General features: G+C 43.4%; 1 protein-coding gene across 2 annotated transcripts in view; it reads left to right on the top strand.

The window, feature by feature from the left end:
- LOC106613801 (TLE family member 5) overlaps window positions 1-12,078 on the top strand; it is a 35,288-nt gene extending 23,210 nt beyond the window's left edge. The window contains exons 3-7 of one of the 2 annotated variants that reach the window (XM_014216422.2): window positions 534-597; window positions 1,895-1,939; window positions 5,852-5,914; window positions 6,439-6,513; window positions 7,461-12,078. In XM_014216422.2, coding sequence (XP_014071897.1) covers window positions 534-597; window positions 1,895-1,939; window positions 5,852-5,914; window positions 6,439-6,513; window positions 7,461-7,688 — 475 coding nt within the window. In that variant the 3' untranslated portion in view covers window positions 7,689-12,078. The remainder of the gene's footprint in view (window positions 1-533; window positions 598-1,894; window positions 1,940-5,851; window positions 5,915-6,438; window positions 6,514-7,460) is intronic. The other variant, XM_014216423.2, reaches the window with a different exon arrangement.
- Window positions 12,079-14,046: the final 1,968 nt, after the last annotated feature.

Raw genomic sequence — 14,046 nt, 5'->3', positions numbered from 1 at the left:
GCTAATGCTCTGCCTAATTGAGCCGTCATTCACAGTGACACTGACGGCACAGATCCAGATCCCAAAGACTATCTTAATGTAAATACACCATTATAAACCCTTGTCTGATGTAAACCCTTCTCCCTCTGTATCATTATTAATCAGAATGCTTTCCAGGGGGGACGTCAACACCGGAACCATTCCAATATGGTAGCCAAGTTTGTGACAAGTGGTGTGACTTGGCCTCCTTTGTCCTGTCACCTCCTGTGACATCTGCAGCGAGCACGCTGACGTGATTACAGCTAATGGCTGTCTACGACGCGTCAGACCTGCACATTCACCAACCAGCCACTATTTATAGGCAGGACATTTAAGGCACTCTGGGTGTATATATTGGCCTTTTATTGGGGTTTATTTGGGATCCTTTGGTGGATTGACACCATGTTAGATCTGCTGAGGGAAGGATGAAATCATTTCCTGGCTCTCTGAAGAGATATGATGGATGCTTCCTGTAGTCTAAAAAGATGTTCTGTTTTTCTCTCCTTTTTCTGCAGTTTGAAACTGGAGTGTGACAAGCTGGCAAGTGAGAAGTCTGAGATGCAGCGTCATTATATCATGGTGAGAGTGTGTGTGTGTGTGTGTGTGTGTGTGTGTGTGTGTGTGTGTGTGTGTGTGTGTGTGTGTGTGTGTGTGTGTGTGTGTGTGTGTGTGTGTGTGTGTGTGTGTGTGTGTGTGTGTTAGTGTGAGTGACCCTGCTCTGTCAGTCTGCCCCAGGGCCCGCTGGCCCAGTCACATGGAATCACATTCATACCAACTACTGTACAGGCAGGGGGATGTTAAACACTGCAGTGATATGATATCTCAACAAAACATACTTTCACCTTTTTTATTATGGGATAGTTTTGAATTTGGCACTATTTTAGTCTTGCAACTACAACATATAGCAGTATTCCAGTGATGTTGAGCATATGATTTCTCTCTTTTTGTCTCTACTCTATTTTACCCCCTCCTGTGTAGCCCTGTTCCCATCTATTTCTCTCTCTCGTCGCCTTTTCTCCTGCCTCTCCCTCCTCTCTGTGTACTTCTATGTCGTTGTTCTCTCTCTCCTCCCTTTTATGATTCCTCCTCATCTCATCTCTGGTCTTTTTGTCTCTGATGTCGTTATGTCATCCTCCCCCTCTTCCCTCCATCCTCCCCCCGACACATACTCTCCACCTCTAGCTAATCTCATTGTCTCTTGCCAGGCCTGTGTAGCTGTCTGATATTCTGTCTCTAATTGATCCGTTGACTGGCTTAATCTCATCTAATCTGTGCAGCGCTGCACTCGTATCCATCAGCGGGTCAGTGTGTGTGGAGCTTCAGCCCAGCCTGCCCCCCTCCCCTAATTGCCTATCGGGTTCCCCCGCTTCGCCGCCTGCTAACGCAAGCACCTCCATTTCCCCAGCACCGTAATTGCTTTAGGGACATGCCGTTTGGGGTGGAAGGCTTGTTCTCCTCTCTCGTGTGTGTGTGTGTGTGTGTGTGTGTGTGTGTGTGTGTGTGTGTGTGTGTGTGTGTGTGTGTGTGTGTGTGTGTGTGTTAGAGCGTTGGAGCCCATGCCTTCACAGACCGAGAGGGTGATTTAACAGGGCAAATGCTGAGCCACTGGCCCGCTCATTAACACAGAACACACACACACACACCATCCCTTCTCACAGCGACACACAAAAGGACACCTATAACAGGATGTGTGTAAAGGGTTCGACCTGGTGTAATGACATGATACATGACACCCAGGAGATGGCAGCTGTAGACTGCTCTGTGGGACAGTCAGAAATGCATATAGACAATCTGTCTACAGAACATAATGTCATTTCCCTCCTTCCATTATTATAGTGTATATATAATAACGCCTTCTCTTCCTTCTACTTTGCAGTACTATGAGATGTCCTATGGACTGAACATCGAAATGCACAAGCAGGTAAGTCTCTCGTGCTACATTAATAGGAACCCCTCCTTCAGCAGTGATATCTGAGAGAGGAATCTGTTCTTCTCCTTGGGTGTTCCGAGTAGTCGGGCAAAACAAGAATCGGAATGGATATGGGCAATTTCCGAGGTACAATTATGATCCGAGTATTTTTTAATTTTATTATCCGTGATCGGGGAAAGAAATAACTTTTTGTGTGCCAGCACGCATCTTTCTCATGTCAATCAGTCATGTGCGAGGTTCTGGGTGGTCTAAATGACTCAACTGGCTGTAAAGAGAAGGGCGGGCTGTACGTTGATCCTGCTGCCCTGATTGGATAGAGGAAAGCTGTATTTTTCCATCCACTTGCTTCAGAATTTCACCCGCTCAGTTTTCGGTCTGATCATTTAGATTTCTGCTGCCTGTTACTATGATAAATCACATGGCGAGGATGTTTGCTATCAATGTGCGTCATATCTAACAAGCGGGGCAAGCGTAGGAGAAAAAATATGAACCGCTGCTGCGCATTCTGAGTGACAGACAGCAAACGTGGCTGCCCACTGCAAGTTGAGGACACACACACTCCTCTGTTCACTGCTCTTAATCTGCAGCTTTTTTGCAGTGAGAATGTGCAGGGAGGTGTTTTGCCAACATCTACCGATCACGAGTATCATCCGATCCGACTGTCAACTGTCAACTTGCGGATACGAGTATGACCATGTCGGCACACCTCTACTTCCCATCATGCTGCCTGTAGACAGACGGACAGTGAATCATCTCTCTGTGGCATCGATGAGAAAGCATCATTACTCACAGAGGGATTGTTCTAATGGAAGGAGCAGTACAGTACTGCACAGGTAAAGCTCTAATCTAGGTATATTCCTACATGATCAGTGGAAGAGTAGTGTACTACTGTCTAAGGGGCTCATCTGGTGCCCAGTGCCCATTTGATCAGGGGGTGTGGGGATTAATTTTTGGGCAGGCTGCAGGTGTAGAGCGATGTGCCTCTGTGGACCCGGCCTTATCTGCAACCTCGTCTGGCGATCGCGGCCACCCTAAAAGATTGACGGCTCCTCCCTGATAGCCACACCGGCAGCACGGAACACGCAGTGAAAAATACCGTCACAAACACGCTCGCTTGCACACACACACACACACACACACACACACAAACACACACACGTGCATACACAGCCTCCACTTTGCCTCATGAGTACAATTCATCACCCCTACTCCTTTATTTGACGGGATGAAATATTTTGAAATTCAGAGGCAAGAAAGAGCGAGGGGAGCTGTGTGTGTGTATCTGCAGTTTTGTTAGCCCATTTGTGTGTGTGTGTGTGCGTGTGCGTGTGTGAGTGTGTGCTTTGTGTGCCTTTGTGTGTGTGAGTGGGTGCAGATGAACTGCGGCAGCATTAGAGTTGAAATTGAAGGGGGTGTGTAGAACTGAATGTCGAGGAGAATTCACATCTGGGTTTTGTGTTCAGCCTGCTCTCTTCCTCCTCCCACTCTCCCTCGCTTTCTCTCTCTCTCCTCCTGAGCGTTCTGTTCTCTCCAGCTGAGGGGCTCCAGACAGTTTAGTCTGGGATTGTGCCAGGGAGATATTGAAAAGGGGTTATTCGTGTTGTTTCTTCTTTCTCTCTGCTTTTTATATATTTATTTAAAGAATAAATAAAAATGTCCTTGCCAGTTGCGAGGCCTCTCTCCGGTTAGCCTAGATGAATTGTGCTCCCGCCTGACAAAACATTTGGCATCTCCTCTTATTTTTGTGTGTGTGATTTGATCTTGCGTGTGTGCGTATAGAAAGAAGAGTGGAGACACAAAATACATTTTTAGAGGAGAGCGCAAGAGATGTCGGTGTGCATGATAGTGATAAGAGTGTAATGGTGCATGGTAAATGAGTGTGATGAAGTCTCTTCTCAGATATCACGCTGAGTTAGAAAGTAACACAATTAACAGTGTGTTGCATATCTGAGTTGGTTATGATAATCACTGCCCGAACATGATGTAATATCAGTGTGTGTGCGTGTACAGATGTGTGATCTTAATTGAACCTACATTGTCACAGAAAAATAACCCTGCATGTTGCTTGATCGGTGGTTAGGCTATTAGGGGGCCAAAAGTAGGCTACTTGGAAAGTGCAATACTGTTAATATAACTGGGGGTTTTCAGTGAATTTATGTACACTACTGTTCAAAAGTTTGGAGTCACTTAGAAATGTCCTTGTTTTTTAAAGAAAATCACTTTTTTTTGGTCCATTTTAAAATAACATAAAATTGATCAGAAATACAGTGTAGACAATGTTGTAAATGACTATTGTAGCTGGAAATGGCTGATTTTTAATGGAATATCTACATAGGTGTACAGAGGCCCATTATCAGCAACCATCACTCCTGTGTTCCAATGGCACGTTGTGTTAGCTAATCCAAGTTTATCATTTGAAAAGGCTAATTGATCATTAGAAAACCCTTTTGCAATTTTGTTAGCACAGGTGAAAACTGTTGTTCTGATTAAAGAAGCAATACAATTGGCCTTCTTTAAACTAGTTGAGTATCTGGAGCATCAGCATATGTGCGTTTGATTACAGGCTCAAAATGGCCAGAAACAAAGAACCTTCTTCTGAAACTCGTCAGTCTATTCTTGTTCTGAGAAATGAAGGCTATTCCATGCGAGAAATTGCCAAGAAACTGAAGATCTGGTACAACGCTGTGTACTACTCCCTTCACAGAACAGCGAAAACTGGCTCTAACCAGAATAGAAAGAGGACTGGGAGGCCCCGGTGCACAACTGAGCAAGAGGACAAGTACATTAGAGTGCCTAGTTTGTGAAACAGATGCCTCACAAGTCCTCAACTGGCAGCTTCATTAAATAGTACCCGCAAAACACGAGTCTCAATGTCAACAGTGAAGAGTTGGGATGCTAGCCTTCTAGGCAGAGTTGCAAAGAAAAAGCCATATCTCAGACTGGCCAATAAAAAGAAAAGATTAAGATGGACAAAATAACACAGACAGTGAACAGAGGAACTCTGCCTAGAAGGCCAGCATCCCGGAGTCGCCTCTTCACTGTTGACGTTGAGACTCGCGTTTTGCGGGTACTATTTAATGAAGCTGCCAGTTGAGGACTTGTGAGGCGTCTGTTTCACAAACTAGGCACTCTAATGTACTTGTCCTCTTGTTCAGTTGTGCACCGGGGCTTCCCACTCCTCTAGAGCCAGTTTTCGCTGTTCTGTGACTGGAGTAGTACACAGCGTTGTACCAGATCTTCCGTTTCTTGGCAATTTTTCATATGCAATAGCCTTCATTTCTCAGAACAAGAATAGACTGACGAGTTTCAGAACAAGGTTCTTTGTTTCTGGCCATTTTGAGCCTGTAATCGAACCCACAAATGCTGATGCTCCAGATACTCAACTAGTCTAAAGAAGGCCAGTTTTATTGCTTCTTTAATCAGGGCAACAGTTTTCAGCTGTGCTAACATAATTGCAAAAGCGATTTCTAAGTGGCCTTTTAAAATGATAAACTTGGATTAGCTAACCCAATGTGCCATTGGAACACAGGAGTGATGGTTGCTGATAATGGGCCTGTGTAGGCCTATGTAGATATTCCATAAAAAATCTGCCGTTTCCAGCTAGAAAAGTCATTTACAACATTAACAATATCTACATTGTATTTCTGATCAATTTGATGTTATTTTAATGGACAAAGAAAATGCTTTTCTTTCAAAAATGTTTCTAAGTGACCCCAAACTTTTGAACTGTAGTGTAAATCAGTGCAGGACAATTCTCAGCAACAAAAGAGTGATCAAGTTAAGGTCCTACATTCTGTATATATGTGTGCTTGTTGTAAAGTACCCTTTGGGTGCATTGGGTTTGTGTTGTGAGACTGAGGGGTGTTAAATGAAGCTAAGAGCTGATGTGTTTTATCTCCTCAGGCTGAGATTGTGAAGAGATTAAACGGGATCTGTGCCCAAGTCCTCCCTTATCTGTCCCAGGAGGTAAGACCACCCTCTAACCCCTGACCCTTTACCCCTAACCCCAACCCCACATTGCACCCTTAGCCTGGAATGATATTATTCTCATTTGACCGTTCCTCCTCCCTCCCTCCCTCCCTGTATTATATTTGTCTCTGTCCTCCCTCCATTCATCATTGAGAGCCCTGTAATGAAAGGGGCCAGGGCACTCTGCTGTGATCCAGATAAGATGTGCTCATTTATGTCCATGACAAGATGACCCTGACCCATTCCAACATGGGAGTAGATCATTGATTCTCCATCAGAGCCCTGTGTTCTGTTAGTGGTGGCTGGCTGAATAACTGAATGGGTGAGGAGCACAGGGTCAGTGTTGGTAGTGTTGATCCATCTAACCCCCCTCTGTGTGTGTGTGTGTGTGTGTGTGTGTGTGTGTGTGTGTGTGTGTGTGTGTGTGTGTGTGTGTGTGTGTGTGTGTGTGTGTGTGTGTGTGTGTGTGTGTGTGTGTGTGTGTGTGTGTGTGTGTGTGTGTGTGTGTGTTTGTCACCCAGCACCAGCAGCAGGTCCTGGGGGCCATCGAGAGGGCCAAGCAGGTCACCCCTCCAGAGATGAACTCCATCATCCGGGTAGGCTGCTCCCTCTAGCCCCTCAGTGGGGTTACTGCTACTCTGTCACTATTTCACTATCTAGCACTCTTTTATGATGCATCTGCTGTTCTGGGGTTTCCTTTAGCTTTGTCTGGTGTTTTAGGTATTGAAGATGATAAACGATCTTTGTGTGTATATTACACTGAGTGTATAAAACATTACGAACACCTTCCTAATATTGAGTTTCACTTCCTTTTACCCTCAGAACAGCCTCAATTTGTCAGGTTGTGGACTCTACAAGGTGTCAAAAGCTTGTGTCAAGTTGTCTGGATGTGCTTTTGGTGGGGGACCATTCTTGATACACACAGGAAACTGTTCAGTGTGAAAAACCCAGCAGCAGTGTAGTTCTTGACACATTAAAACTGGTGCACCTGGCACCTACTACCATACTCCGTTCAAGGGCACGTCAATAATTTGTCTTGCTCATTCACCCTCTGAATGGTACACATACACAATCCATGTCTCAATTGTCTCAAGGCTTAAACATTCTTCTTTAATCTGTCTCCTCCCCTTCATCTACACTGATTGAAGTGAATTTAACAGGTGACATCAATAAGGGATCATAGCGTTCACTTGGATTCACCTGGTCAGTCAGTCATGGAAAGAGCAGGTTTTCCTAATGTTGTACACTCGGTGTATGTATATGTCACATGCGGCCGGTCGTACCTTAATTGTGGAGGACATGCTCTTAGTAATGGCTGTAACGGAATACATGGAATTGTTCAAACACATGGTTTACATGTGTTTGACGCCATTCCAGCCATTGTTATGAGCGTCCTCCCCTCAGCAGCCTCCTGTGGTTTATGTATAATGTGTGTCTACATATATGTTTATCATATACCCTCAGTGTATGTGTGTGCGTGTGAGAGCCATATGCACCCATCTGTACCTCCCCTGTGTTTGAGCTGTGTGTTTGTTGTCCGCAGCAGCAGCTCCAGGCTCACCAGCTGTCCCAGCTCCAGGGTCTGGCCCTGCCCATGACCCCCATGCCCCTGGGCCTGAGCCAGTCCACCCTGCCTGCCGTCACCTCCTCCTCAGGCCTCTTCTCCCTCTCCTCCATCCTTGCCTCGCAGGCCCAGCTGGCTAAGGAAGAGAAAGCGTCCCGTGAGGGAGCCGACAACCACCGTGAGGAGGACGGGGACAAGTCCGACTAGAGCTCCCTCTCTTTCTCCCTCCACCGCATATCAGCAGCATCGGAGGGCTGTGATCCTGTGTACCTGCTATGTATCCAGCCTTCCTCCTCTCCCCTACGCCCTTCTCCCTAATCGTCCTACTTATATTTGCCATGCTTGGTTTTTAATTCTACTCTATTTTTCTCTCGCTCTCTTGTCCTATCTGATGCTTTTGCCGTCATTCCAACTGTGTACAGTGTTGATATATATATATTTTTTAACAATTTCTTCAGATATCGTTTGTGATTTGAGCTTGATTTCTTTTTGTTAATTGTGTATTCTTGTCACGGACCACCAACTGTCCCTTTTCCTTCCATTCTGACCACATTTTCACTCTTTACTCTCCCTCTGTTAAAGGAGGAGTTTCCTTTTTTACAACCAAATCTCTGTTTTTGATGTAAATAGCATGTTATATAAGGGTCCAGACACCTTTTTTGTGATTTCAAATGTTTTTGAGAAAGAAAGCTTTTAGTGTAGTGATGCCGGTCTTTAGATGTTGTACACATGAAATTGTCATTCCAAACTTTATCCTCAATGTTATATTCCATTTTGTTGCGACTCATGCTATATCTCTCCGTCCATTCTACATGTAACTGCCAAAAGAAAGGAAACACTTGATTAAATGAGGGATACAAAGTGTTTTGAAAGCATGAAGTGCTTCCACACAGGAAGTTCCAGACACTTGTAGAATCTATGCTAAGGCACATTGAGGCTGTTCTGGTGACCATGGTGGCCCAATGCCCTATTAAGATGCTTTGTGTTGGTGTTTTTCTTATTTTGGCAGTTACATGCAGCAAGCTACACAGAAAATGGAACAGCTGGATAGGGTAAACTACTTGAGTCGCCAAAAGGGAATATAACATTCTGGATAAAGTTCGGAATGACACAATTTTATGTGTACAGCATCTAAGCCCTGCATCACTACTGCGAGCTTTGCTGTTTCTACAAATACATATTTGGGTGTTTTTGGAACCTTTGTTCGTGTTTTTTTGGGGCCCCCATATTACACGACGAGGACAAAGAATTGATATGCTGTTTGGGGTAAGTTTCTCAAACTTGAAATCACAAAAGAGTCTGGACTGTACTATAACATGCCATTTACATAAAAAATAGAGTTTTGGTTGTAAAAAAAGAAGAAGGAAACTTCTTTAATCACTCTCTCCTCCCCTCCATTTTGCTCATTTCTGTTCGTTCTTTCTCTCTCTCATAAGTGGATATTTGTTTGCACGCCACCGTCGCTGAGCGTCTCCTTCCTCCCTTTTTAACCAGGGCCCATCTGGGACCCTGAATGTCACACGGTATAATTGGAATAACAAACCAGAAGAGATCCAACAGACAGGCTTGCGTCACACAGCTCTCTAGCCTCTGTTGTGTCAACTTGATTCGATCGGTTGGTGTGTGTGTGGTAACTCACACGACTTTGTTGCTCCATCGTAAAGAGACTCTTAGATGAGCTACATCGAAACGGGTCTATGGACGTCTGAATCCTAACTTGAAAATCCTGCATTGATAGTTGGGTGCACTTCGATTTTCAGGTTAGTATTCGCCCCCAAGGTGAAGGAGGGTAGTTGAAAGACGTCAGTCTTCTTGGGGAATAGTGTAACTAGGTAACTCCAGTCCCTGATGGCTATAGTTGGGAAAGAAGCATTCCTGTCTTAATGCCATGTAAAGCTGTGCTCTTACGTAGTCAAACTCTAGTGCTGCTTTTAGTCGTTTTAAGAAAGTAGGACGTATTGAAAAAAATACCTCTAGATAAGTAGAGAGATGTATAATGAAAATTGTATATGGGAAACGAAACACACCTTCAAGTCTGTGCTATCAGTCCTCCAACAAATCCACCCCCTATGACAAATTCCCCAAAGAACCCGGTCTAACCCACTGAGCTGCTTTAGACATATCCACACAGCAGCTTCCATGAAAGGCATGCTAACAGTACTATAATAACAGTCCGAATGTCCAGATCGCAGTGATGATAACATTGTGGAAGGTAGAAAAGAACTGCAGATCTTTTTTCTCCTTTCTGTAAAGTGCACTAATATTATGTTTTGGCGGTGATGCAGTAGAGGAGAGTAGTTGCCTCCAACACTAGAGGGCAGTAAGTGTTTTAGAAAGCAGCTCTGACGTCCATTGAGTCACCTCTTTGAACAGGAGTCCTCCGGTCTATTTTAGGGAACGGGTTGACATCTCTATCAACCCCTATTGTTAGGCAGCGGCATTGAACATATTATGCAAAATGTCCACTCAGCCCCGACTATCTTTTTACTCAAAGATGAATCTCTGTATAAGAAAAAATGATACATGATTGAGCTTTCTCTTGTATACAATACATTAACAGCACTCACATATTTTGATCTATTGTCCATGGCCAATGAATAGTTAACGTAATGTTTTGGAGCTGTTCTTTGAGTAGATAAAGCATAAATAGCCACTGTTTAATGTGCATTTACAAAAATATATTTTTCCCAAACATGTTTCTCAAAACTTATTGGCGAAACAGAGCGAGAAACGACAGCTTGATACGATATTACCTGGACCCGTGAGTGCCGCTGTAGACTAGAACTGAAGCTGTACCTGGGCTTGAAGAAATAATCATATGAATATGATGATCTCTGATGCCCAGGATCCTTCAATTCAAAGTTCATTTAACCAGCTCTGCAAATGTTATGACAATACGTTCGGTAATCACCGAAATATGGCACTCCATTTAGTATGATATGTTACGTTTCGTATGGTATGTATTAATTTGTGGATGACCATCATCCATTTTGTATGGTATGATAGGCTACAAATTGCAAAAGTTTTGTTAAGAATTCAATTTGTTGTTGCTAAGGTTGGCTAGGTGGCTAACGTTAGCTAGTCTAGGGGTTACGGATGGGGGAAGTGTTATCTATCTAGCATACTAAGTAGCCAAAAAGTAGTTGCTAAAGTTGTCCGTGATGAGATTCGAACGCGCTACCTTTTTGTTTGTTAGACGTTAGCGTTATACGCCCACCATCCACCCCCCTTCCTTTTGGCTTAAGTAACATTGTTTTATGTAACCATACCAAATGTAACGTATCATACTAATTTGAGTGTCCTGGATTTACGTTTACTATGTTACGTCTAGTCTGAGACGGGCTGTTTTTGGAAGTACATACTGTGTGAAAATGCAGTAATGACAATAGTTCCTCCGCTAAACTCCATATTTTGGTGAGTACCGAACATATTTTTTACAACGTTTGCAGACCTGGTTAATGGGACTTTGAGTTGAAGAATCCTGGGCGTCGGAGGCGATGTTGTCATATTCATCATCTCCCAGGTACTGGTTCGGGCTAGAACTAAGGTCTAGAACCTTGGGTTGAATGTCCAGGCAGCCCTAGAGCTATGGGGAATGCTATAGAAGATGTGTGTGATGGTGACTGTGGTGGTTTTACTGTAAGATTCATTGGGAGGTAATTGGTGTTATTGTCTGACCATTGTTTTGATCCCAGCCTGTGATACAGCATGTGATGTACTGTATGTTTTTGTATTTCCCTTATATTAATAGACATTCTCCGTTCTGTTTTTGGTGGGTTACACTGTGAGGGTATATAGATCTGTGTAAATTTCCTAGATAACTCTGAGATGATTCCATAGCTGTATGTGAATGCATTCATAAACCTCTGTAATATTAGATTTGAACGTTGGTCAGTCAGTGGTGAACCTGGGATTGACGTGTGGCTCTCTAAGCTTGTGAGCACAACTTACTCCTATGGACTTAAACAGTAGTGATATGCAACGAGTGTGAGTAGCTAGATGCACACAAACGCATGTCTCTTGGGGAACTATATTCCTTTCTATTAGCGAAGAAATGTTTAAAAAAAAAAAAAATTGGTACACATTCTCTGTGATCAATGCACTTGTTTGAATATTATCGCTATAAATAGAATGAGAGTAAAAAGCTGTTAAATTCTGATACAAATGAACTATGTATTTGTTTAGTAGGTGAGGACCAGTTTATGTATACAGTTATACATATAAAGCTTTACGTGTATATGGCTGCATCTTCTGTCTGTCCTGGATGGTTCCTGTGCTATGTCCTAACAGTACTGATGTGACACTAGAGGAACTGCAGTACTTTGACCTATACCTGACCCAATCGCTTGCCCTTTCCCCAAAGCGTGAAGCATTGTAAGCATTTTGAGCTTTGTAAAGGTCATTTTTTAAATACTTATTTTGTGTATAATGTAAAACCTAAAGTGTGTACTTTGGCAACAAAAAAAAAGTGTCATGAAATCATAGCTTCATTTAAACAAGGTGAAATGTAAAAAGTAACACATTGACTATACATAACTGAAATGTTCTGCAGTAAGGAAGTACTTCTGGTGCCTTACAAATAAAGTCAATCAAATCAGCCGTGCGTGTTTGTCATTCTGTATCTACTACTCCAAGAGGCCATGGTGAAAATGCAGTGGAGCTCTAGTATATTTTCATTATTTCAGTATTACTGCTAGATGAAGTATGACATTCACATGACTACTACTCTGCCTATTGATGTACAGTAGCATCTAAATAGTCTCATATGGACATTGTCAATGCCTGTGGAGCTTTGAGGTCCTTGTAGTTCATTGTAACTCCACAAGGCGGAAGTGTTGATTTAAAAACATCCTGTCTCATTTCTACTCTGGGCTGAATAATGCTCTGAGGTATTCCTCCATGTACTCCTCTGGCACAGAGGCATGGAATATTTGAAGAATGGGATGTCTGCTCCGTGGGGTTCCTGATTTTAGGTTTAGAAATTCTCATGTTCTGTTTAATTATAACATTGGAGATATTCAGACGTGACCCAGTTGGCACCTTCTCAAAACCCTTGTGTAGATATTCCATCTATCAATCAAATGCATAACTTGTCATCACATTCGGTTATTTCTCATGACACGCACACAGATATGCAGTGTTACGCATACACGGGCAGTTACACACACCCTCTTCCTATTGGTTATTTTGTGTGCGTGTGGTTCCAGCCCTCTTCCTCCTCTCCTCTCCTTCATGCTCTGCTCTGCTCTCTCTCTCACCCCATGGACTCCTCTGGATCTGAGCCCAGCGTTTAAATAAATATGAAAGTGCCCTATTTTCTGTGTCAGGATACAGAGTCCTCGGAGAAGCATTGATGAGTTGTTGATTGTTTTTCCTCTGCGACAACACATTGTATGGAAAAGCTGGGCAAATCGTTCAGATTTAATTTGAATGGTTATTAGCTTCATCAAAGCCACCATACACTGTAGGCCTAAGAAAACATGAGCATATTGTAATGATTTATGATTGCTAAATACTGCACAATTTAAACACTTGCCACCCATTCCTCAAAATGTCTGTTAATATTGGACTATAAATTGTGCCTTCCTGTATTTTACTTATGCTAAAATGTTTATTCTACTGAGCCATTTACTTTGTTCTTATCTTAGTTTTTCTTGTTGCATTGTCAGGAAGGAACCTGCAAGTAAGCATTTCATTAGACAGTCTATTCCATGTCTATCCCGTACATACGACTAATAAAACTTGAAACTAATGTTGGCTAATTAACTGTGTGCATGTACTGAGCAGAGGAGATAGAGAAGAGAGTGGAGCGCCTGAATGGAGAGCGGGAAGCGTCTTGATTAATTATGATTGACTCATTCAGAACCATCGCTGCTTCCCCCATCACTCCCTCGCTCCTGCTCTACTTTATGGCTTGATTATGGAGACGCTCTCTGTTTTTCCTCTCTCTGTCTCCTTCCTCTCTCTCTCACCTCTTTCCGTCTGTCTCTCCCATACCTCTGGGGCGATACATGCTGTACTGGTTTATTCATGTGTCCCAGGGAACGGAGGCTGTCAATCTGCCTCTCCTCTATCCTCCCCCTCTCCTCCATCCCTCAGTCTATCTCTCCTGTCATTCCTCAATGCCTCCCTCTGTCACTCTCCCTCTCTTTTGTCTCTCTTTCGTCTGTGGCAGTCTCACCCTCTAAGTTTTTTTCTGCAAAGGCCTCGCTATTTATCTTAATCTTAATTTCTTTCTCTGTCTTTCTCGTCTTCACACAGTCACACTTCAACTCTTGTTTCCTCCCTGCCAGTCTTTCTTCTTTTTTCTCATCTCTCTCTTCTGTCTATTCTGTGTGTCTGTCTTCATCTCCAGTTTCCATGTGAGTGATGTATTGTATGGCCCAGCCCAGCTGGAGGAGTCCATGTTGACACAGCAGCTCAGTCTGATGCAGATGCTCTCATAGATCCACCATGGGAACCCTTGTCTGTCTGCATCTTCTTTTCTAATCTGGTCTTCCTCTGCATATCCTCCTCTCACTTCCTCTCTACTCTGTCCTTGGCGTCAGCGTGTGTATGTCCGTCT

The sequence above is a fragment of the Salmo salar genome, chromosome ssa10 (genome assembly GCF_905237065.1).
Source record: "Salmo salar chromosome ssa10, Ssal_v3.1, whole genome shotgun sequence".
Taxonomy (NCBI): Eukaryota; Metazoa; Chordata; class Actinopteri; order Salmoniformes; family Salmonidae; genus Salmo; species Salmo salar.
Note: the sequence above shows the minus strand (reverse complement) of the source record. Positions and strands in the feature narration are given on the sequence as shown.